Source organism: Eretmochelys imbricata, chromosome 12, assembly GCF_965152235.1.
Source record: "Eretmochelys imbricata isolate rEreImb1 chromosome 12, rEreImb1.hap1, whole genome shotgun sequence".
NCBI lineage: Eukaryota > Metazoa > Chordata > Testudines > Cheloniidae > Eretmochelys > Eretmochelys imbricata.
Window position 1 is genome coordinate 9,466,544 of NC_135583.1, and position 22,336 is coordinate 9,488,879.

The window sequence follows — 22,336 nt, forward strand, 5'->3', positions numbered from 1 at the left end:
GCAATATTTCTGTACTCCTCCCTGGTCATTTGTCCAATCTTCCACTTCTTGTAAGCTTTTTTGTGTTCAAGATCACCAAAGATTTCACTGTTAAGCCAAGCTGGTCGCCTGCCCTATTTACTATTCTTTCTACACATCGGGATGGTTTGTCCCTGTAACCTCAATAAAGATTCTTTAAAATACAGCCAGCTCTCCTGGACTCCTTTCCCCCTCATGTTATTCTCCCAGGGGATCCTGCCCATCAGTTCCCTGAGGGAGTCAAAGTCTGCTTTTCTGAAGTCCAGGGACCATATTCTGCTGCTCTCCTTTCTTCCCTGTGTCAGGATCCTGAACTCAACCATCTCATGGTCACTGCCTCCCAGGTTCCCATCCACTTTAGCTTCCCCTACTAATTCTTCCCGGTTTGTGAGCAGCAGGTCAAGAAGAGCTCTGCCCCTGATCGCAGTTGAAATGTCAGCTGCTTTTAACACTTTTATCAAAGTTTTGATTTTAGACTAAAACACTGAAAGGTAAATTCTCAGAACAGCCCAGAGATTTAAATCATATAATATCTACACTTTATTTCAAAGGAGCTCGGGTTTTTTTTGTTTTGTTTTTTGTTTTTTTAACTGCTGCTATGTACCACTTGCTAGGAAAAAATCTAGAGCTCAGCTCCTCTCACTTTAATTACTGCCAGAAGAATTAAAATAAAAACCTCTCTCCAAAAGCATGTCTTTACTACCCTATATGCACATCAAAGAGCATTTTAAAAGTCATGCCTCTGGGCATCTGAAATTCTGGTCAACATGAGGTCAGCAAGCACAACATCCAGGGTATTTTCTCCTGAGAAGCTGTATAAAAATACATATTTTTGGAATGGTAAGAAAAGATGCATGTTACTTTGTGGAATGGTTTATGATGTCACAAAATCATGCAAATTAAGAGATGGAAAAGACCTACAGTATTAGGTTAATTAGTCCATCTCCCTGTTAGTGCAGGATTAGTCCCTGAAGTCCATTTGATTTTTATAAACACATTCTGTAGCACAGATACACAAGTAGACGAGGCTGTAGAACTGTTTTGTTTTCACCTTGCACTGACTCTGAGAAGATAGAATGAAACCTTGTTTATTTGATCCTTCTAGATTTTGCTGTTTCAGAAAGAGCTTGTGAAGGTTGGAGATCAATCTGCTGGTGAGGTGTGACCCCTGAAGTACAGGGAATAATATCATGATACTCTCCTTTCCATAGGGCTTCTATCAGCAAACAGCCTGCAACCCTTGTCCCTTGCCTTGGTCTATATGTGCATGTTAAAGTGAGCTGATAACAAGGGTCCTCAGAAGACATCCCTCCTCCAATTTAGGAGAAAGTCGGGAGCCTAGGATTCTTCTCAACCAGCTACATCTAAGTACAACCTCTTTCCCTGTCTATGCTAGGATTTTACAATTTTAGCCACCACAGGTTGGCGCTCTCATCATAAAAACCCACCTTTTTCCTAAACACAGTCATAGTTGCTCAGGTTTAACTAAATGCATAATCTTAAACCAATCTAGTGTTCATCCACATTCGGAAAAAAGGTGTGTTCTTACCTCCTATTAGCTAACACAAGATAACTAACACAACTTGGACTGGAGCTCGGTCTCCGATCTCCCCCACGCTACAACATCTACACAGCTATCTTTAGCACACTAACCCAAGTCTGTGACCTCAGGCTGGGAGGCTGGCTCCTAGACACAGTGTAGCCATACCCTAAGGAGCAGTAACATTAGAACAAGCCTGGCTAAAGATGATCCCATAAGCCACTCTAATTATGAAATCTTCTGCTTCCCTGAAGCTGGATCATTGCTTGCTGGGGCTCACTGCCTCCATCCTCCTCTTCTGTTAAAATAAAGGGCAGCTCCAGCAATCTGCTCTGTTTGGAAGAATGACAGGGGTGCCAAAATCACAAGTCTCCTGATATTTTTGTTTTTGTTTTTCTTAAAGCCCTGAGTGCTGCACAGCAGAGATCACAGGAGCCTCTCAACTTTCATTTTAAAACGATGTAGGTTTCTAGCCTTTCCGGCTGCTGAGGAAAGCTTGAAAATGTGACCCAAGTGCACCCCAAAGTCCCAGAAACCAGAAGGCAAATAAAGAGATAAATTGGTTTAAAAATCAGGCAATCTCAGGAGTTTGGGGGGGCAGAACCCTGATTTTTAACTGCTGGGGAGCTGACAATGCTAAAATGAGGTGCTGTCTCCAATCCCCTACCATACTACCATGACACCCTCCTTGGTCCAACCATCCCCTAAGAGGGGACATGGTTCCCCCTCTCACCTGCTGGTACTGGAGGGGTCAGGCCCCCTTTCTCTGTTAGCCCCACAACGCCTTGTTTCCCCTTGTCCCTGCCTCTTTTGCCCCACCTTATCCCAGCCTTGCCTGCCCCTGCCCCTAGTGGTTCCCCTGGTTTGGGGGCACAGCCCCCAGTGGGTGCCTAGGCTAGGTGACTTGGCCAAGGCTCCACAGGGCATCTGTGGCACAGGCGGGACTCGAACCCAGTGCTCCCCAGCTCCAGAGGCGGGCCCTAACCCCCGGCCTCGCGCCTCTCGCCCGCGCGCGCGCACACGCCCGCGGGCCCGCGCGCGTCAGGCCCCCGCCCCCTCGCCCCGGCCCCGCCCACCCGGGGCGGTCTCGCCTGACGGCCGTTGCAAAGGACTTTTTCAGCAGCCGCAAGTGAGGTGAGTCGTGGCCCTTCGGGGCGGGAGGGAGGAAGTGTTATTGCCCCGGCGGGGGCGCCCTCCACCCTCGCGCACACAGCTGCGCGGGGGGCCCGGTCCCCCTTTCCCGGAGCGGGATGAGCGCGGCGGGCGGGGGGGGCCCAGAGCCGCTGTCCCCCGGGTCTTGGCCCCGGTGTGAGGCTCTCCCGGGCGCTGCTGTAGCGGGCGGTGAGGCCCGGGAGGGGGCTGGCGTGGAGCGGGGGGGGCGGGGTGACTGTGTGTCGGGCCGACGTTTCTGTGGCCGTAGCCCCAGAAGCCCTAAGCCGGCTGGGCACCGTTCAGACGGTCCTAGCCCCAAAGCGCTGACCGTGTAAGAGGGGGTGGGTCGTGGCCCTGCTTTCGGGGCGCCCCATGAAGCATTGGGGGAAGGCTCTTCTCCCGTGGCAAGGGCCCGCCAGGGGAGTGGAGGGTGCCAGGAAGGACTCTGGGGAGGGGGCAGGCAGAAGGATCAGCAGGGTGGCCTTAAAACTGGGGGCTTTCACTCCGTGGGAGCCCTGTGGTTTGGCTACGATTCAGCGGTGGATTTCTTCTCATCCTTCCAGCAAAACCAGAAGGAATGAGACAGCCCAGCTTTTCTCATGGCTTTTATCTGTGAATTTCTTATGAACATCATTGTAGTATCTGTTGTTTAATAGCTAAAAAGTGTCATAGGTATGTAAGGCACTCTAGGGAAATAAAAATACTGTCCAAACAGTCCTATCCCCAACAGCTTTCAATCTAAGGGTACGTCTACATTATAGTGCTTCAGGGTAGATGCTTCCTGTCAGTGGAAGGGGGTTTTCTGTGGATATAGGTAATCCACCTCTCTGAGGCATGTTCGATACGACACAGTTAGGCTACCGTAAGGCAGTTTAGGTCGAACTAACTCTCTGCGCGTCTACACTAAAATGTAGCTCCCACTGATATAACTCGCCCACTACACTGACTTAATAACTCCACCTCCATGGGAGGCGTAATGATTAAGTCGCTGTAGTTAGAGCGATACAGCTTCCGTGTAGACACTGTGTTGCTTACATCGAGTGTTGCTGCCTTTCAGAAATCATCTCACAATGCCCCACGCTGGCAGCTAAATTGGTGCAAGCGCTTCTGGTGAGGACATGGGCCGCTGATGAGCATAGTGTGGATGTATAAAACCAATTCAATTACTGCAGTGGCTGTATGTTGATGTAACTTAGGTCAACTTAATTTTGTAGTGTAGACTTGCCCTGAGAGGGAATAACTAAATAGACAGAATAATTCCATCAACCTAGCTGCATCTACAAGGGAGGTTAGGTTGACCTAACTGCGTTGCTGGGGGCACAGTTTTTCACATCCCTGATTGATGTAGCTAAGTCAACCTAAGTTTTAGGTGTAGACCAGGCCTTAGCTACACTTGCATGGGGTCTGGTGACAACAGACAAAGGAGGGAATGGAATAAGATCACAAAGAAGACACAAAGCCAGCCATGAGCAGTGATTTCTCCATCAGAGTTTGGAGGGGGATAATTGCATGTTGTTTTGGGTTGTTCCCTGAGAGTCAGATGAGGATTGTAAATTAGGTGTTTTTTGTCGTGCGCCAGCACAGGTCCAGCTGCAGTAACGTTGTGATCTGCTGTGTGACTACTGGGCCGATACTCTGGCAGAGCCAATGCTAGATCTGGAAGTGGTTCCCGAGCGATCTCTTGGGAATGAACAATGGGAATTCACCTTGGGTAAGTCCTGTGCTTGGCACTTGCCTTGTCATCACATTTTTCCATGCTGTAGTAGTGATGGCCAGAGGTTTCCCTAATGCTTCTAGCATTATTCTGAATTACTGAAGATGGAATTCCTCAAGACTTTTTTTTTCTCCTTTGTTTTTGGCAGTTATTTTAAAAAGGCAAAGTAATGTTAACTTTTATATAATACTGAGAATATTAATGTATATATGTAAGAATACTTCATGTTTGTTTTTAAGGGTGCTCTTAGACTGACTGATGTTTTATTTATCATCTGCATTTCCTTATATTCATAATTCCTCCAAAGCCTCTTGTTGCTATTTTGGACCAGTCATTTTGAGTAACACCCAGAGGAGGTGTCCTAGATGTACTGATCATAGTCTGGGTAACGTCAATCAAGTGACATCAGCCTGCTCAAAAACTTACTAATACTTTGCATTTATAGAGTGATTTTTGTACAAGGATCACTAAGCAATTTACAAATACTATTTAAAAGTCATGACATCCTCATTGGGGTAACTGAATTGTGACATTTCCATTTTACCAATGAGGATTCAGAGTTTAAATTACTTGCCCAAGGTCACATAATAAGCCTTTCTCCTTCCAGGGGTTCTATACAGTGTTCCTTAGACCACATTTCTTTGGTAGATTCCTCTTCCCTTCCCCCCAGCAGTGTATCAGAGAGAACTCTTACAACCAATCCAAATTTAGTTGATGGTGTTCAGAACCAATTCGAGGCACTTAAGTGTAGCGGTAGATTTTTATATGTTATGTGTCCTCCTACAAATGATTGATTCTTCAGACCTATATTTTAATAATAAGCGATCAGCATTTAAACATTACTACAGTTTGTCCTAATTGTAAAGCAGTTATGAGGTTATTCTACGGGGGGTTAGGAATTTCTGCACCATACTGCTTTGCCCGGAATTTCCCAATATTGCTGGTTCTGAACCACTGGGGTAACAATGGTGGGAGTACTGGTAAAGAGAGCTGCAGATGGGAGCCAGCGTTTTCGGCACCATTTTTAATCTAAACAGTGCAGAAGCTGTTGTTTCAGACATGAACTGATAAGCGGAAAAGGTTTTGGTTTCGTGTCTATATTAGGCAATTGTCTTTTCGATAAGCAGCTCTCAAATGGGTATATTATGGTTATGGTAGCAGCAGTGCATTTAAGCCTGTTCAAAGCCACAATTGCCTCTCAATACACTGTCTTTCTGAACTGTTCTTGAAAGCTGACATTTTCCATGCTTATTCTTAATCCAAAGAGTGAAGTTCTTTTTTATAAAGTTTCATAAAATTCTGCTTGAACATTTGAAGTCACTAGTATATAGGGTGAGGGGAAGAAAAGATGTAGACAATATTTGTTTTTTGCTCTACTAAGTCAAAAGCTAATTCATTTTGGCTCTAAACTGGCAAAGACTTATGCGTATGTTTAATTTTATGAGTTGTGAATAGACCTACATTGCATAAAGTGTGTGTAATTTTTTGCAGTTTGTGAACCTTGAAAAGCTCAAAGATTTGGCGTATACTTAGCTTTCAGTTTGCAAGGCTTGAATTCCTACATCTGAAAACTAGCAGCTTGTGCAGTATTTCACCGTTTACTATTTTAATTGTACAATTAATTTGATTAACCGAATATTTGTATATCCAAATAGTCACTGAAATAAATGCATTTACACACACAGTTCAGGGTGGTTACATGTATTGCAGTGGTCTCCAACTTTTTTACGCCCAAGATCACTTTTTGAATTTAAGGGCAACCCAGGATCTACCCCGCCCCTTCCCCAAAGCCCAGTCACGCTCACTCCATCCCCTCCGCTCTCTGTCACTTGCTCTCCTGCACCTTCGCTCACTTTCACCGGGCTGGGGTAAGTGGTTGGGGTTCAGGATGGGGTGTGGGCTCTGGACTGGGGCTGAGGGGTTCGCAGTGTGGGAGCGGGCTCTGGGCTGAGCCTGGGGCAGGGGTTTTGGGGTGTAGGAGGTTTGGGGTGAGGGGGTGCAAGCTCTGGGAGGGAGTTCGGGTGCAGGAGGGGGCTCTGGACTGGGGCAGAGTTTTGAGGTGCAGGAGGGGGTATGGGGTGCTGGCTCCGGGCCGGTGCTCAGGGCTGGGGCTTGGGGTGCAGCCTCCCTCCGGGCAGCACTTACCTTGGGCGCCTCCCAGTTGGCAGCGCAGCAAGGCTAAGGCAGGCTTCCTGCCTACCCCGGCCCCACGCCACTCCCGGAAGGGGCCAGCGCGCCCCTGGGGGTGCGTGGGGGGACACACGGTTCTGCGCGTTGCCCCTGTCTGCAAGCACCGCCCCCACAGCTCCCAGTGGCCACAGCTCCCCGTTCCCGGCAAGTGGGAGCTACGGGGGCAGTGCTTGCAGGCACGAGCAGCGCGCGGAGGGAGACCCCTGTCCCCAGCCTGGGGCCATGCTGGCTGCTTCCAGGAGTGGCATGGGGCAGGGGCTGGCAGGGAGCCTGCCTTAGCGGCTGCCCTGCTGCACCACTGGAGATCAGGATCGACTGGGAGATCATCTAGGATCGACCGGTTGGTGACCACTGATGTATTGTATACCTGAAAATACAGAAATAAACTTGTCCTGCGTTTAATTCATTGTGCAACAATTTGAATCTTATCACGAAGTAAATACATGGCTGTCATCTTCAGGTTAGTTACGTGCTACGTATTCTGACTAAGACTCTCCTTGTTGGAGCTTAGATATCAGTGCTCTCGCTATACTAATAACCTGTTGGTATAGCGAGCTCACTGCTGGTTCAGCCTTGCCTAACTTAACTGATCTTTCTGTGTTTGTATTATCTGAAGTTCAATAAAAGCTACTTGAAAATAGTTATCAACACTGCACAGGTTTATTTCCGTGTGTGGGCACTCATTGTTTTTCTTTCATTTATAAAAAATAAACAAGCACAAGGAAATAAAATGCAAACAAACCTGCTAATGCCACCTTAAAGTTAAGATTACATATACATGCACACACAACAGGAAATTCATAGTTATAGTTCCTAGTTTAAACATAGCTCTGTCATATGAATGTGTAATATATAATTAGTGTGGCCAGGTAGGTTAGAATAGGGGACTAACTGGCAGTCAAGACACTTAAGCTCTGTCTGCTTTGGGGATATCTTGTCAAATTTCCCACTGTTGCTAAAAATTGTTTCGGTTCCACCAGTTGGAGCAATGTTGGGACCCCTACTGTAAACGGATTGCTGGCTGCTCCTGATATTTTGAGCACCATGTTGTCTATACCTGTTCTGGGCAAAATTAGATTACGTGGTTCTTCAAATGCTGATGACTTGTGCTCTGCGTGTTAAACCATAGTGGAGATGATTAGTGTGAGATGTCTACACAATTTTCCTGGTGTACACAAGACCTTGGATTCTGTTCCTGGGTGTACTGTATATAATAGTACCATATTGTCATCAACTTTCTATTTGATATACTTTACAAAAATTTACTTACATTTCTCTTGCTTTTGTTATACTTCCTTTCCCTTCTTAGTTTCACTCATGTATTTTCTATCAGTCATGGTGCATCTTTTCCTACATTGACCTCAGTGGCTGTTTCCGCTTGTTATCTTTGCTTTCCCTCCCCGCACCTCACCTCCCCACACACAGAGGTGGGGCTTAGAAACTTCTTCCCACTCTACCCCCCCATATAACTTACTAATTTTTAGTGCATTAAGTGTTGGAAAACCTTATTTGTTCCATGCAAGAACTGATTATGCAGCCTCTTCAGCACACCCAGCCTCTGATGATCATAGGAGAGAGCATGAAGTTTGGAGATCAATCTGAGTATCACACACAGCAGCTGAGAGCACTGCCACTGTGGGTCAGCTTGTCTGTTCTTATTTAAAATAATTTAAAAATGAGTAAGTATTTCTTTCTCTATCTCCTGGGAGTAAAATCTGTCATTTATGAAGAAATTTGTTCTTCTCACTGACATGTACTCCTGGGAACAACTTTATATCCAGTACTTACATTTGATCAGTCATCTTCAAATTTGCCTATTCTGGAGAATCTTGCACCCATAATTCTCCACCAATGAAAGCAGCAGTGGGGAGAGGACTGAAGGAAAGGGTTTGACAACACGGTGGTAAAAATGTCTGCATCACATCTCTGCTACAGCTTCCACTATTGCTATGATGGAACTGTCCTGGCAACAAATTACAGTAGAACTTCAGAGTTACGAACACTGGAGTTACAAACTGACCGGTCAACCGCACACCTCATTTGGAACTGCAAGTACACAATCAGGAGCAGCAGAGACAGAGGGAAAAAAAAGGCAAATGCATTAAAGTACTGTGTTAAATGTAAACTACTAAAAAAATAAAGGGAAAGTTTTTGAAAAAGGGTTTGACAATGTAAGGAAACTGTTTCTGTGCTTGTTTCATTTAAATTAAGATGATTAAAAGCACAATTTTTCTTCTGCATAGTGGAGTTTCAAAGTTGTGTTAAGTCAGTGTTCAGCTATAGCTTTTGAAAGAACAACCATAACCTTTTGTTCAGAGTTACAAACATTTCAGAGTTACGAACAACCTCCATTCCCGAGGGGTTCATAACTCTGAGGTTCTACTGTAGATGTAGCTTTTTTTCTCATATAGACAAGTTCTCATCTCTTGTTTTAGGGGTTGATGTTACATAGCTGATTCTATACAGAGAATAGAGCCTTACTTAAATTTAAGATGTAACTTATATCCGTCAGTTAAAAATTTACATTTCATAGAATATCAGGGTTGGAAGGAACCTTAGGAGATCATCTAGTCCAATCCCCTGCTCAAAGCAGGATCAGTCCGCAATGTTTGCCCCAGATCCCTAAATGACCCCCTCAAGGATTGAACTCACACGCCTGGGTTTAGCAGGCCAATGCTCAAACCACTGAGCTATCCCTCCCTCTAAAAGCTATCTGTGCCCACATGCCATGATATCACTGTCAAAGTGATGCCATGGCTCGGATTCGAACCGAGGTTGCTGTGGCCATAACGCAGAGTACTAACCACTATATGATCACAGCGAGCTACTGGGGCCCTATTATAGTATAAGAGATAATCTGACCAAAATAACACATACCATCGTATATTTTTCTGAATAGGGACACTTTGCTTTATTTAAAATTTAAAAATTAGAAATAAGAAAATAATTTAGAAAGGCAAGGAGCTAAAATAAATAACAAATCAGAACTATAAAAGCTAAAATGACATGTAGCAATCAATTACATTTCTGTATGGGTTTATAAGCTTTTTTTAGCTGCCAAATTGTGATATTGGAACCAGGAATATATGTGCAACTTGTTTACACATGATCACATTTCATTAAAAGATACAAAAAAAGTTTTGACCACATTGCTGAAGGGGAGCTGACGCTACACTATTCTCTATGTAGTATCGGCTGTGTAACATCAACTGTGAAAACAAGAGATTATTTAGTTTAAAGTCTGTAATGAGCTTTGTTAGAAACTGAATTGCAGCAGGCTCTTACCATTAAACCACATACTTAGCTTAACTTGCATACCTTACTTGACTCTGCAAAAAGAGTTTATTTTAGAAATAATGGTGTGTAATGGGCTTTGGATCAGGCCCTTAGGCACATTATTGGAGAATTAAATCTACCAATAAAGGTGATTCAAATAGAAAACTGCTGTAAACATGTAAGAAAAACGTGGACTGCATAAACTTTGGCTTTTTATTTTCCCTTTGTTGGAGATAATCAGTCTGTATTTTTTGAGTAAAAGAACTTTGTTGCTTTGTGGATAAGCACAGACCTTTCCGTTCCAGAAACACTGCTGAGGTCACAAGTGAAGTAGGCTTTTGTTATTGTTTGCAAATCCTTATGTTGCAACTTACTACTTTTAGGTGATGAGCCAATTTTACCTCACCTTTAACCTGCCTGTTGGCCTAATTTATTATCTGTGTGGACAAATTAGAGAAATATGACTTGTGTTTATTTACAGGAATGCCATTGGCTCAAGCTGTAGCAATTCTTCAGAAACACTGTCGTATTATCAAAAATGTCCAGGTTCTCTACAGTGAGCAGGTGAGTAGAGAATGACCAGGCCAGGTTGTTAAAGTAATAATTTTGTGATAACTAAGCAATAAGATACTAAGGTGTGTCAATGTTGTGTAATGCTACACGCTGTGTATTGTTTAGCCACGTGTTGTGGCTGTTGTCTAATATCACTCATCCTGAAGTGTGTGGCTTTTAAAAGTGGCTAGTTAAATATTCTGTGTTTTTTTGAATAACTCTTTGTGGAGGGTAATCAAAATATTTTATCAGCTCCTAGGATTCGTTGTTATGGCATGATATTGCTATAGCTTGGCATTTTCAGGCACCAATCAACCTTTCTTTGGTGAATGCTACTTTTTTATGTTGACATGTTTTAGTAGGATGGGGAGCTCTGGAAAATAGTGTGTTGAGAAAGGGGAGTGTATTGCTAAGGTTGCTATACTGAGTAGTTCTGACTCTCTTGTTATAAAAGGATTTAAACAAGTAACGGCGGTTTTGAAACTAAGTTTAGTTTTTATAGTATAGGAAAGGACTTCTGCAGCTCTGCTCTTTAAATAGCTGGGCAGTGATCGTCCGGTCTTTTTGCATTGTTTCTGTCAAGTGTTGTAATATTTTGTAATGGTGAGATGCTTCTCACTTTCTCCATTCCTGTCTGATGCAATGATGATGAGCCCATTGGAAATGCTGCTCCTGCTCTTCTGTGCATCAGCAGTTCTGCTTGCAAAAGCAGATGCAGTAATTTAAAACACCTAGATGTCTTAATCATGCTTTTGAACTATTTAAACATTATCCAGTGTTACATTAGTTGCTATGCGTTTGATGTGCCTCCTGCTTTGTATGCTATAGTGTGCTGGAGGCAAAATCTATTAACTAGGTGCAATAAAATACATTTTTGAACTTCTCTAGTTTTGAGGGGAGTGTGAGGAAGGGAGGTGGGGATACCAAATACCCTGAAAATACATATGAGTTGCCAGTTCTCAGCTACAGTAAGCTTGTAATGCGTCCTGTTGTTTTTAGGAAGCAGGAGATTAGAAGACTTTTTCACATTGTCCTTAACTAAATCTGTTACAATTTGAATTTGTATCAACAATCTAAAGATTGAGCAAGAGATCCTCTGATATATGAGTACAAAAATAATCAAGGAAGAATCCTGACTGTTTGGTTTACTGCCAGATACATATCTCATTAATTAAATTACTTTTATCCCTTTTTTTCCTTTCCAGCTAATATAGATTTATGGCTTTCATAATGGCAACATATTTACTTTGCAAATTAGAAATATAGCCCATTACAAATAATACACTATACCGTCTGTATGAGAGTGGTTAGTAACAGCAGTAGTTTGTGTCCCACAGTTTCTCAACCCCAGTCAGTACAGTGCGCTGCAGAATATCTTCTGGTTTATTTAGAAGAATAATGTGATCCTTGTTTCATTCTATGATGTGGTGTAATAGAAGCTTGAGCTTTGTGCTTTTACAAAGCTTATCCTGAGACTGACCAGGGATCTTTCCTCAAAGACCTTTGTTCATCTTCACTCCTCAAATGATCATAAATATAGAAATGTCTTTATTGTATCATGTTGCCTGAAGGAAAATGTTTGATAGGTACAGTACCAAAGATAAAGATATTTTGAGCATTGGGAGTGGTGCTAAACGCCTGGGTTTAGATTATAACCACTCCATACTAAGCCCTACAACTAACTGCATGTGGACTCAACCTTGTCTTGGGGCAGATCCTCATTGATTTCAGTGGGGCCTCATGGGTGCAGGGATCTGCTGTGCGGTCACTTGGTTTCAGGGCCCTAATGAAGTGTCTCTTTATGTTGTCTGGTCGAAAAGAGTTATGTTCAATTTAAACATTGAGAATAACTCATCTTCCCCATGACGTTTTTTAAAACGTATGATTAAACAATAGAACATAATAGCTTAAAATATTTGAGCATCTAGACCAGGGGTGGCCAACCTGAGCCTGAGAGGGAGCCAGAATTTACCAATGTACATTGCCAAAGAGCCACAGTAATACAACAGCAGACCCTCCATCATCTCTTCCCCCCCCAGCTCCCAGCACCTCCCACTCACTGGCAGCCCCACGGATCACCCTCCTCCAGCTGTTTCGTGGCATGCAGGAGGCTGCGGGGGGGAGGAGTGAGGGCATGACAGGCTCAGTGGAGGGGGTGCGAAGGGGTGGAGTGGGGGTAGGGCCTGTGGCAGAGCCAGGGGTTGAGCAGTGAGCACCCCCCAGCACATTGGAAAGTTAGCGTCTGTAGCTCCAGCCCCAGAGTTGGGGCCTATACAAGGAGCCGCATATAAACTTCTGAAGAGCCCCATGTGGCTCCAGAGCCCCAGGTTGGCCACCCCTGATCTGGACTACTATCCTGAAACTCCCAAGAGCATGTGTTAATTCTTTAAAAACTTATCTAAAAAGACTTCTCAAATTCAGCCAGCTCTGTTCATATTAAGGGTCTGATCTTAACATACGTGGAAAGCCTGAAATGCAGCAGGAAAGCTTTATGAACCTGTCTCTGAAACTGTAAATTGAGGACAAAGCTTAATTCTGGGATTTTCTGTCATACTTAGTGTGATTTTTAGTACTCAAAATGAAACTTAGAGTACTGAAAGTACATTAATTTAACTTGTGTCTCCCAAGTTTCTTTCTCCTGGTCATAAAATCTGCCAGAAGGGAAGATGAGCTGCAGGCTGTGGTAATTACCAAGCCTTCTCTCAGCTCTTTGTTTTCCTTCATTAATAATGTTTTCAACTTTCACACTAATCCTGAATTAAATTTTTAAACATCCTGCCTAGAACCTTAGAACTCAATTTGCTTAATCTCCTGGATATGAGCTACTAAAATCAGTATAATGCAGAGCCCATCACATATATTCAGGAAAGTTATTTAGTATGTCTTCATCATTACACAGTGGATGTTCTTAACTCTGTGCGTAAGCTCTCTGAATTAATTTTCTAAGGCATCAGAAAGGACTATCGGTGCCAGCATTAGAGTCATTCTCTTGATGTATGACATGCTTAAGTATCTCCTAATTCTAGACAACATTGCACATTTGCATGTTTACTTTCTGCTAGCTACCTTATTGCTTGGGTAGAACTTAACTGGTTTTCTTTAAGGGTGGATGAGATGCTTTGTATGGAGTGGTTATAATCTAAACACAAATGTGTTTAGCACCATTCCCAGTGCTCAAAATATCTTTATCTTTGGTACTGTACCTGTTAAAAAATTTCCCTCAGGAAACATGATACTATAAAGACATTTCTATGTTTATTATCATTTGAGGACTGAAGAGCAAGAATGCTTGCTGTTGGAGTTTCTGATGGCATTCCCGAGTCTGTCTCTCCCCCTCTCATGCTAAAGTATTTACCATTTCCCCTTCTCATAGTTAAAGGGGCATTGTCAGTTGATTAAAGGCCCCCAAATGTTCTTTCCATAAAGGAAAACAAATCCTCTGTGGCATTTCTGGAGAGAGTACTTTTGTGTATTGTTATAGTAGCAGTTAAAACAAATCACAGGGAAAATGTACAGTACATACAATATTTCAAACCACCTTTGGTCTAACTACAAAACAATCATGGAATAAACCGCTTTTATTTTGCACCTTCGACTTCCTTTTATTTAAAAAGTGGATTAGATAGGAGCCTGGATTAAATAGTCAAAGGGATTTAAAATCATCTTGTTCTGAGGTCCAGGATTCGGTCTATTCAGTTGTGGACCTATGGCAGTTTTCAGGTTAAAACTATGAAATTCTGGTGTATAGAAAACATTACTTATATTTTACAAAAATAGTATTGATTTCTCTCATCTGGAGGCCTGTACAGTTGGCTTACTTTAATTATTGAATCTGACTAAAAATCATAGATATACTGTGGATATAGCTCTCCCTTCTGCTGCCATTACAATCTGTTCATGTTAGGTCAACTTCTCATAGTACTGTCCCCACATTTGAGTTCCTCCAGAGGGGCAGGATTCACAGCAAGACTTATGGTGCTGTGCATTATCTTAGGTTGTGAATTCTAGTGTTGTTGGCTGCCTTTGCCTATCTACCAACCTTCTCCCCTTCAGGGAAAAGTTGGAAAGGTGGGTTTCATTGTGTGTGTGTGGGAATGGGGGGTATGTGGTCAGACTGGCTGTGCTAGAGGCAAATTACTGAATATGCCTGGACTCTGTTGGCAGTAGAGAACTGCTACCAAGGTATGCCACTGAAAATAGAGACAGCCTTAGAGTCTGATCCAAAACTCGTTGAACCCAGTCAAATATCTGTTCACTTCAGTGGGCTTTTGTTTAGGCCCCTAGTTATTATGACTCACAATAACTAGGGAAACCTAAATTTGCAGCATAAGTGTCTGAAATATTCCATTTAGAACCTTACCCAGACTGGTTATGATATTCTTTGATATTTGAAGTGCATACCACTTTCTTAAGTACAATATGTAATCGTTGCTGAGGAGAGGCTCTTCAGTTTTCTCTTCATAAGATGGGCCCACCAGTGCTGAGTGCAACAAACTCTCCTACATGATGTGTTCCAATTTTTCACTCTAAGCCTGAAATGTCAGTTTCAGTTGCCCTTTTTCCATCTGTAAAAGCAGCAAGAAAGCTATATTCCTACTTGGTTGTGAGTTCATGCAAGGTGTGAACTTATCAACAACACTTCTGTTTCATTCAATAGGAAAACTGAAGGGGGTTTGCCACATGTACTTTGGTTTAGGCGTATACATAGAACAAAATAATTGGTTGCCATGCCAATTGAATTGACCATTTGGGAAAAATATTTTTCTTTGGTTTTTATATATGTGGCAATAATCAGCTTTTTATCTAAATGATTCTACTGTTTTTGTTTTTACAGTCTCCTCTTAGCCATGACCTCATCCTTAACCTGACTCAGGACGGAATCAAACTGCTGTTTGATGCTTTCAATCAGAGACTTAAGGTAAAAAAAAAAAGTCATTAGGATAGATACTAACCTATTCTTACAATTAGTTAAGTTAACAAATCCTTTTATTTTTACATCATGTTTATATGCCTACTTTAACACACTTTTGCAGTACAAGACTATTGCTGTGTTTCAATGGTCAAACTGTTTGTAAATAGAGAATATTTTAATATTTTGAAATATATTGGGCATTTTCAAGAGTGATCCAGTGATCCAAATGTGACCTCTCTTCTCTACTCTGTTCCAAATTGGGTCATATGCTAAAAATGGCTGAGATCAGATCCTGCATTATTGCAATCTGTGTGGATGTATGGTGGTGTTGGGGTTTTTCCATTTACCCTTTTATTTTTTGCTTCCATTTTATCCATATAAACATTTATTTATCCCCTAATTATTGCTTTCAGCTGAACTAAGTTCACGGTATACTCATGTAGCCACTAGTACACCTGTAGTCGTGTGGCATCTCAGAAGACCAAATTCAAATAAACAGGTACTCCTCCATGGAGTTCAGCTTACACTGAATTGGCATTTGTACCAAAGACTGAGATCATCAGCCCAACAATGCTCCCAGCAGTATCCATTAAGTGGTGCTGGTCTCAGTGCTGTGCATCTCCCACGAATGCTTTGCAGTTTCATCACATTTACAAGAAGATAGGCTGGTTACAACTAGCCTACTCATAGAATTTAGGAGAAACAAAGAAAATGCTTCTCTTGAGGTGACATGGTTCAGCCAAGCAAATAGACAAGTAAAGGTGTGCGACTCTGTAGAGATTTGATTAGGTTATTACAAAATTAAAACACCTTAGCTGTGTATTGGTTGTAGGATACGGAGCCTTCCACTGAGTCACCAGTTCAAGTTCTGGCCCAAATTTTGACCAGCAGTCAGTGTTGGCCATTCAGTAGTCTTTCTGAAACAACTTTGTGACAGCCTACCACATCCTGTTTCTAGTGGACAAGGTGTGATGTGACAGAAAACCCCTACCCATCTGGCACAAATTGACATGCTACTTGGCATCACCTGTACAAAAGAGAAGTACTGTGTGAACAAGATTAGTTAATCTACGCTGTCAACCCTGACAGTGGTTTCTCCAGGAGAGGGTGCCTTACATCACCCTTCCAAACCACGATTAAGGGAGATATATGGCACGGGTTCTCAACCTTTTTCTTTTTGAGCCACCCCCCCAGCCACCCCAACATGCTATAAAAACTCCATGGCCCACCTGTGCTGCAGTAACTGGTTTTCTGCATATAAAAGCCAGGGTGGTGTTAGGGGGTAGCAAGCCTGGGGCCCCATGCCACAGGGGCCCCCAGGAAGCTACATTTCTCAGGCTTCAGCTTCAACCCCAGGTGGCGGGGCTCAGGGACCTGGGCTTCAGCCCCAAGCAGTGGGACTTCGACTTTCTGCCCTGGGCCCCAGCAAGTCTAATGTTGGCCCTGCTTGGAGGCCTCCCTGAAACCTGCTTGAGGCCCCCTAGGGGGCCCCAGACCCTGGTTGAGAACCACTGATATATGGAACCTTGTTTTTTCTACCCTTGGCTGTACCTGTTCTGTCTATAGAGAACTGCACTCTCCAAGCTTTCAATTTAGGTTTCTCAGGAGCACAAAAATCACTTTAAAGCCACTACAGGGCTGAGGGGAGGAAGTTAATCAACTGAAATGTAAGATATTCTAATAGACTAAATATTTGTGAATTGCAGTTAATTTGGATTGTAAATTTTAACTAAATTTGGTTAGTCTCTAAGGTGCCACAAGTACTCCTTTTCTTTTTGCGAATACAGACTAACACGGCTGTTACTCTGAAACTAAATTTAAGATTTCTTTGTAGTTCAGTACCAGTATTCATTCATATATTATATAATTGTTAGATGTATACCTTAAATGTTACAAATAAGTTAATATGGGCATTTTGCATACTAATTTTCCATTAAGAGTCAATGGAAATGAAATGAGATGTGGTCAGATATTTTTCCTTCTTCAGAATGGGCCGGACTATAGTTTATAATTGAATTGTGGAGATTTCTGTTTATGAAATCCTTCCTGTACTAATGGGATCTTGCTGTCTTTAAAACAGAAGTCTCATTGATATTCAAACAGCGGAAGTGAAGTTAGGGTTTTTAACAGGATTTTTTAAAGCTGTTTTTCTGTCAGAAGGAGCTGCATTTTCCCACAGTGGGCTGTTGCTTGATTGTAGAAACTCTCTTCAGTAGCATAATTTTTTTAAAGAAACTGAGCTTGATAAGATTGGAATAATCACTTCAAGTATACATCTCATTTCCTGCCATTTATATGAGCCTCTGAATCTCATTTCTTAATGAATAAAACAGTTCCCCCCCGCCCCCCCAAAAAATCTCTCACTTCAGTTTTTGAGAGGGTGGGATCAATGTCATTTGGATACCAATTGCACATATTCAGGAGTTTCCCTTCTATTCTTCCTCACTCTTATGTGTTTAAATTATCCTCCTGCAGCCCATTTGTTTAAAAATAGAAGGGTTAAACAAACTGATCTGGTTTACTGGTGCAGCAAAAATGCATTTTGGTCTCTAATCTTAGATGGTCAACAATTCTGTTGTAAATTGTGCAAACTGTACAGTTGTAAATGGATATAATAAGTATTTTGTGAAATTTAACTGATATTTATAAAGCTGCTTTGAAACATAGTCTGTGTGCGCACACATTTATTGCAGATCACTTCTTAGTGGAGTAATCAGACTTGTTTGAAGAAGAATTTGGTTTAGGTGGGGGTTATTAAAGCCTGCTGTAAAGATGACATGATTCATTTTAGTTTCTCTATGGTTCAGAACCCAAAGTTCAGCTGTGAAACTGACAAAAATCATGTCACTTCACTCTGCTGTTACTTGAATAGTATGCAGCTATTAGAGCTGGTCATGAGGAAGATGACCATAAATAAAGGCTTCTAGAAGGTAGAATGGCAGAGTTAGGAGGCTAAGGGAATAGTGGCAATACCCATGAAATGCTTTTTGTGCCTGTGTGGGTGAGAAGAGACCCCTCTGTACCTTCCAGCAGCCAGAGGCATGCTGAGGTCTTTAAGTCTATTGCATGTATTAGCCAGAGGCTGAAATGAAGCATGGTGCTCTGGACCAAGTTTTAGGGATCGTGCTCTAGTATGAGTCCAAGTACCTTTCCCCTCTTCCCCGGCTCCCATTCATCTAGGGAAGGAGCTAGACTTCCACTATGCTGTCGTTTCCTGTTGCCTTGCAAATTCTACAAGCCCTGTAAAGTATTAAATATTTGACCTGTAAATGCTCTAAAATTCTTTTAATATTAGATTAGAGTAAATTGTGTAAACTACTGATCTTTCTCAAATGTAAGCCAAAAGCTTCTTGATTATGCAGAAATTGATCAATAATTGGGTTTGAATGCTGCTGATTACACATTTGCTTCTGTGGGCAGTGGAATAAATGCCATGATTTGTCAACAGTAGCTAAGCTAGTTTTTAAAAAGTCCTACTTTAGCCTTATGGCTTATTGCAGTGTTTCTTCAGTGGGTGTGTCTGCAGTGACTAGGAGCTTTTGTAAATTCACTGGGTATTGCTGGACTGCATAATTATCTGTAAATGTTCCAGAATAGAGCCTGTTTCCTTCTCGTTCCTGCAGTTAATAAGTGTGTGCTGGACATGGATAGATTTTGAGTTTGAATAATGAGATGATGATTTGGTTAGGCTTGGAAGAATAGGATTTTTATCTTTCAATATGAATTTCACAATACACACACAAACCAATTAAAACATATTTCTATCAATGATAATTGAAATTTATGGATAGGCATAGTAAGAGAAATATTGCTTGAGAACTTATTGGAATTTGATATTTAAGAATATTTACTTAGTATATTTTGACATGTGATGTTGACAACTTGTGTTTTAATGGTTATAAAACTTTAACTTGTTGATTCTCAGTGTCTGTCATTCAGTAATTGTTTAACTCCTCCCATAATGTGAAAACTTAAATCAATAAAAAAGAAAAACAGCTTAAAACCCATAATTTTGCCCAACTTTGAAAATTTAAATTTATAAAAGTCAAAAGTGATTAAAATAAACATCAGTCATCCACTGAAATAATAAAAAAAAAAATGAACTCTGTCAAGCCTACTTATGATGAATTGGCACTTTTTTGACTGCTGTCAATGCCTGGAGCTCATTTATTGAACACACTGTTCCCTTAGCTGACTGTTCTCTTTCTATGTTCTTTGATTCATCCTTTATTGTATTCCTGGATTCCATCCTTTATTGATTCCAGCACTCATAAGAAGCTTTGAGTTTTCTCCATTCTTGGGGTTAGGCTAGATATTTTTTCCCTCACTTCCAGAGATGTCCATGTGCAAAATAAGAGTGTGTGGGGGATTTGAGAAAATGGAATTTGGAAAAAAAAAAAAATAGGACCAGTACTGACTCACAATAACCCCATTTAAATGATCTTCATTCTTAGTGAGGCATCTATTAGATCATAGCAGGAAGTCTAGAAGAGTTGAACCAAATTCTCATAATACAAAGTAGCCAGGATTTTAAGAAGCAGAACTAGGACAACTATATTAATATATAAACTTGCTTTAATGGACAGGAGAGAAACATTTGTTCATTGGGGGTTGGTTGGTTGGTTGGTTTTTTTGAAGGTGGGTTTGCCAAATAAAAATGTGTTTCGTGCTCAGTTTCTTAGTTGTCTAAAGTGTGTGGGCTTTTCCCTACATACTTGCCATTTTGCTTGAGGAAACTTTCATTTTCTTTAGAGTCAATGGTATACCATTAAACATGAAGTACTTATTATACAGGCTGTTGTGTGTAGCTTTAAATGTACATTATAGTATTTTATATGGGGATATTCGCCAAACAAATTACTAAAACAAGACTTCCTTCTTGGTTGGTGGCATTCGTATGAATTTAAAACCATGTATGTTCAGTTAATATGCAGCATTTCCTCCAGCCACAGAGGGAGTGCTTCTGTTAAAGCTTCATTAAGGATTATCCAGAGCAGCACAAGGCTCCCTGTTTTCCCCACAGCAGTTAGATACCATTCTCTCTCTTTCTTTCTGCAGCAGCTGGCACAGGAAGAAAGGTATCCAGATTTGGGAGAAAGCCTGTGGGGATGGAGAGGGCCAAGATTAATCCCTTTTTATTCACTGAAAATCTGCTTTAGGCCCAATCTAGCATCAGAACCCATTAGTGCAGATTCCTATTCCCCAAGGAGACTCATTGAGATCAACAGGAATCCATCTAGGTGCAAGAGTCTGCACTAATGTATGCAGGATCAGGCCCTCATAGTGGAGGTTCTGAAGAGATCTCTAAATTTAAACAAAAACGATATATACATAAAACAAAAATATTAAGAGTTATTATGCCTCTGGTCTGCTGTTACCCTTTTTTATGGATTGCTATTGTAAGAGTCTGTTACAGCACCGAAAGCCTTTGGATAGGCGTCTTGTGTGTTTATATCTGCCACAAATCACCTTGCTCGGTGAAAAAATGAGAGAGAAGTTTAAATATAGTGAAAGCTGTACAAGGAACCACCATTTTTAGGCATTCTGAAGAGTCCAACCCAAAGAATCTTCAAATGTATTGAAGGCACATCTGTAGCACTTCCATTAGGAGACCACCTCTCTTTGGTAACCATTTACTGTCACTCCCTTCAGAGATTGCTTAAAAGAAATTGCTCTGTAGATACTACTTTAGCCCCCAATCTGCCAAAATGATCCATTCATACAGACCCCCATTGAAGTCAGCAGGTTTCATGCAGATGCAAGGATCCACCCTTGCACAATCAGTTACAGGTTTTTTGGTGCTTGTTTTAGAACTGTGATAAACTCTTCACTAATTTATCTTGATTTGTTTGCAGTGTTGTTATATCTGTCTTGGTCCCAGAATATTAGAGAGACGAGGTGGGCGAGGTAATATCTTTTTGTGGACCAACTTCAGGACCTGAAGGAGAGCTCTGTGTAGCTCAAAATCTTGCCTCTTTCACCAACAGAAGCTGGTCCAAAAAAAAGCTATTACCTCACCTATCTTGTGTGTCTAATCCAGTGGTGGGCAACCTGCTCTCCACAGGTTGCACACGGCCCATCAGAGTAATCCACCGGCGGGCATCTGCAGGCATGGCCGCGCGCAGCTCCCAGTGGCTGCAGTTTGCTGTTCCTGGCCAATGAGAGCTGTGGGAAGCGTCGGCCAGCACGTCCTGCTGCTCGCGCCACTTCCTGCAGCTCCCATTGGCCGGGAACGGTGAACTGCAGCCACTGGGAGCTGCAGGTGGCCATGCCTGTGGACAGTCAGTGTAAACAAACTGACTGGTGGCCCGCCAGCGGATTATGCTGATGGGCCGCCGGTTGCCCACCACTGGTCTAATCTGTCTTGATTCAGTTAAAACCAAACAGATTTCCACTTGAGAAGGTGAACTTGCAGTAATAACTTCTAACTTGGGTCAGTAATCTGCCCTAAACATCCTATTTCAAACTTGTGTGAAACTGCAATAATTTTTTCTATTTTCTGTCTTTCAGGTGATTGAAGTTTATGACTTGACTAAGGTGAAGTTAAAATATTGGTAAGTGATTTAAGATTACCTTGTGTCATTGGGTCACACATGATTTATTAGTTACCTTCTCTTTTTCACTCCAGTCATAATTACTGGACTGCGCTGAATTTTTGTCTCATTAATTTCTCTTCGCAAAAACAGTTGTGTATTTTTTCATCAGAAGTTAATTTAATTATTCAGAAGTAAAAGTTATAGGTGGTGTTCTCATAATATATCAAATTAAAGAACATGTTCTCAACAGAAATGAGTTCTGGGTACATTTTGAATAGGAGTCTTAAGTGTTTAAGGTGGTAGGCATGATGCATGTTGGATCAGTATTTTTGTGGTGCCAGTAGGATTTGTTTGGGTCAATTATACTGTATTTTGTTGATTATGCTTATTATAATTATTCTGTTTAGCTGGGGAAGAGCTTTCAATTCTTTATATGCTACTCTAAC

The 22,336-nt window shown here is 41.8% G+C and overlaps 1 protein-coding gene across 9 annotated transcripts in view; it reads left to right on the plus strand.

Moving 5' to 3' along the window:
- The first annotated feature begins 2,675 nt into the window (after nucleotides 1-2,675).
- PHAF1 (phagophore assembly factor 1) overlaps nucleotides 2,676-22,336 on the plus strand; it is a 47,932-nt gene continuing 28,271 nt past the window's right edge. For 3 of the 9 annotated variants that reach the window (XM_077830811.1, XM_077830819.1, XM_077830820.1), the window contains exons 1-5: nucleotides 2,708-2,899; nucleotides 4,290-4,421; nucleotides 10,372-10,454; nucleotides 15,277-15,360; nucleotides 21,865-21,908. In XM_077830811.1, the coding sequence (XP_077686937.1) occupies nucleotides 4,358-4,421; nucleotides 10,372-10,454; nucleotides 15,277-15,360; nucleotides 21,865-21,908 (275 nt within the window). In that variant the 5' untranslated portion in view covers nucleotides 2,708-2,899; nucleotides 4,290-4,357. The other 6 variants (XM_077830812.1, XM_077830815.1, XM_077830817.1 and 3 more) reach the window with 6 other exon arrangements.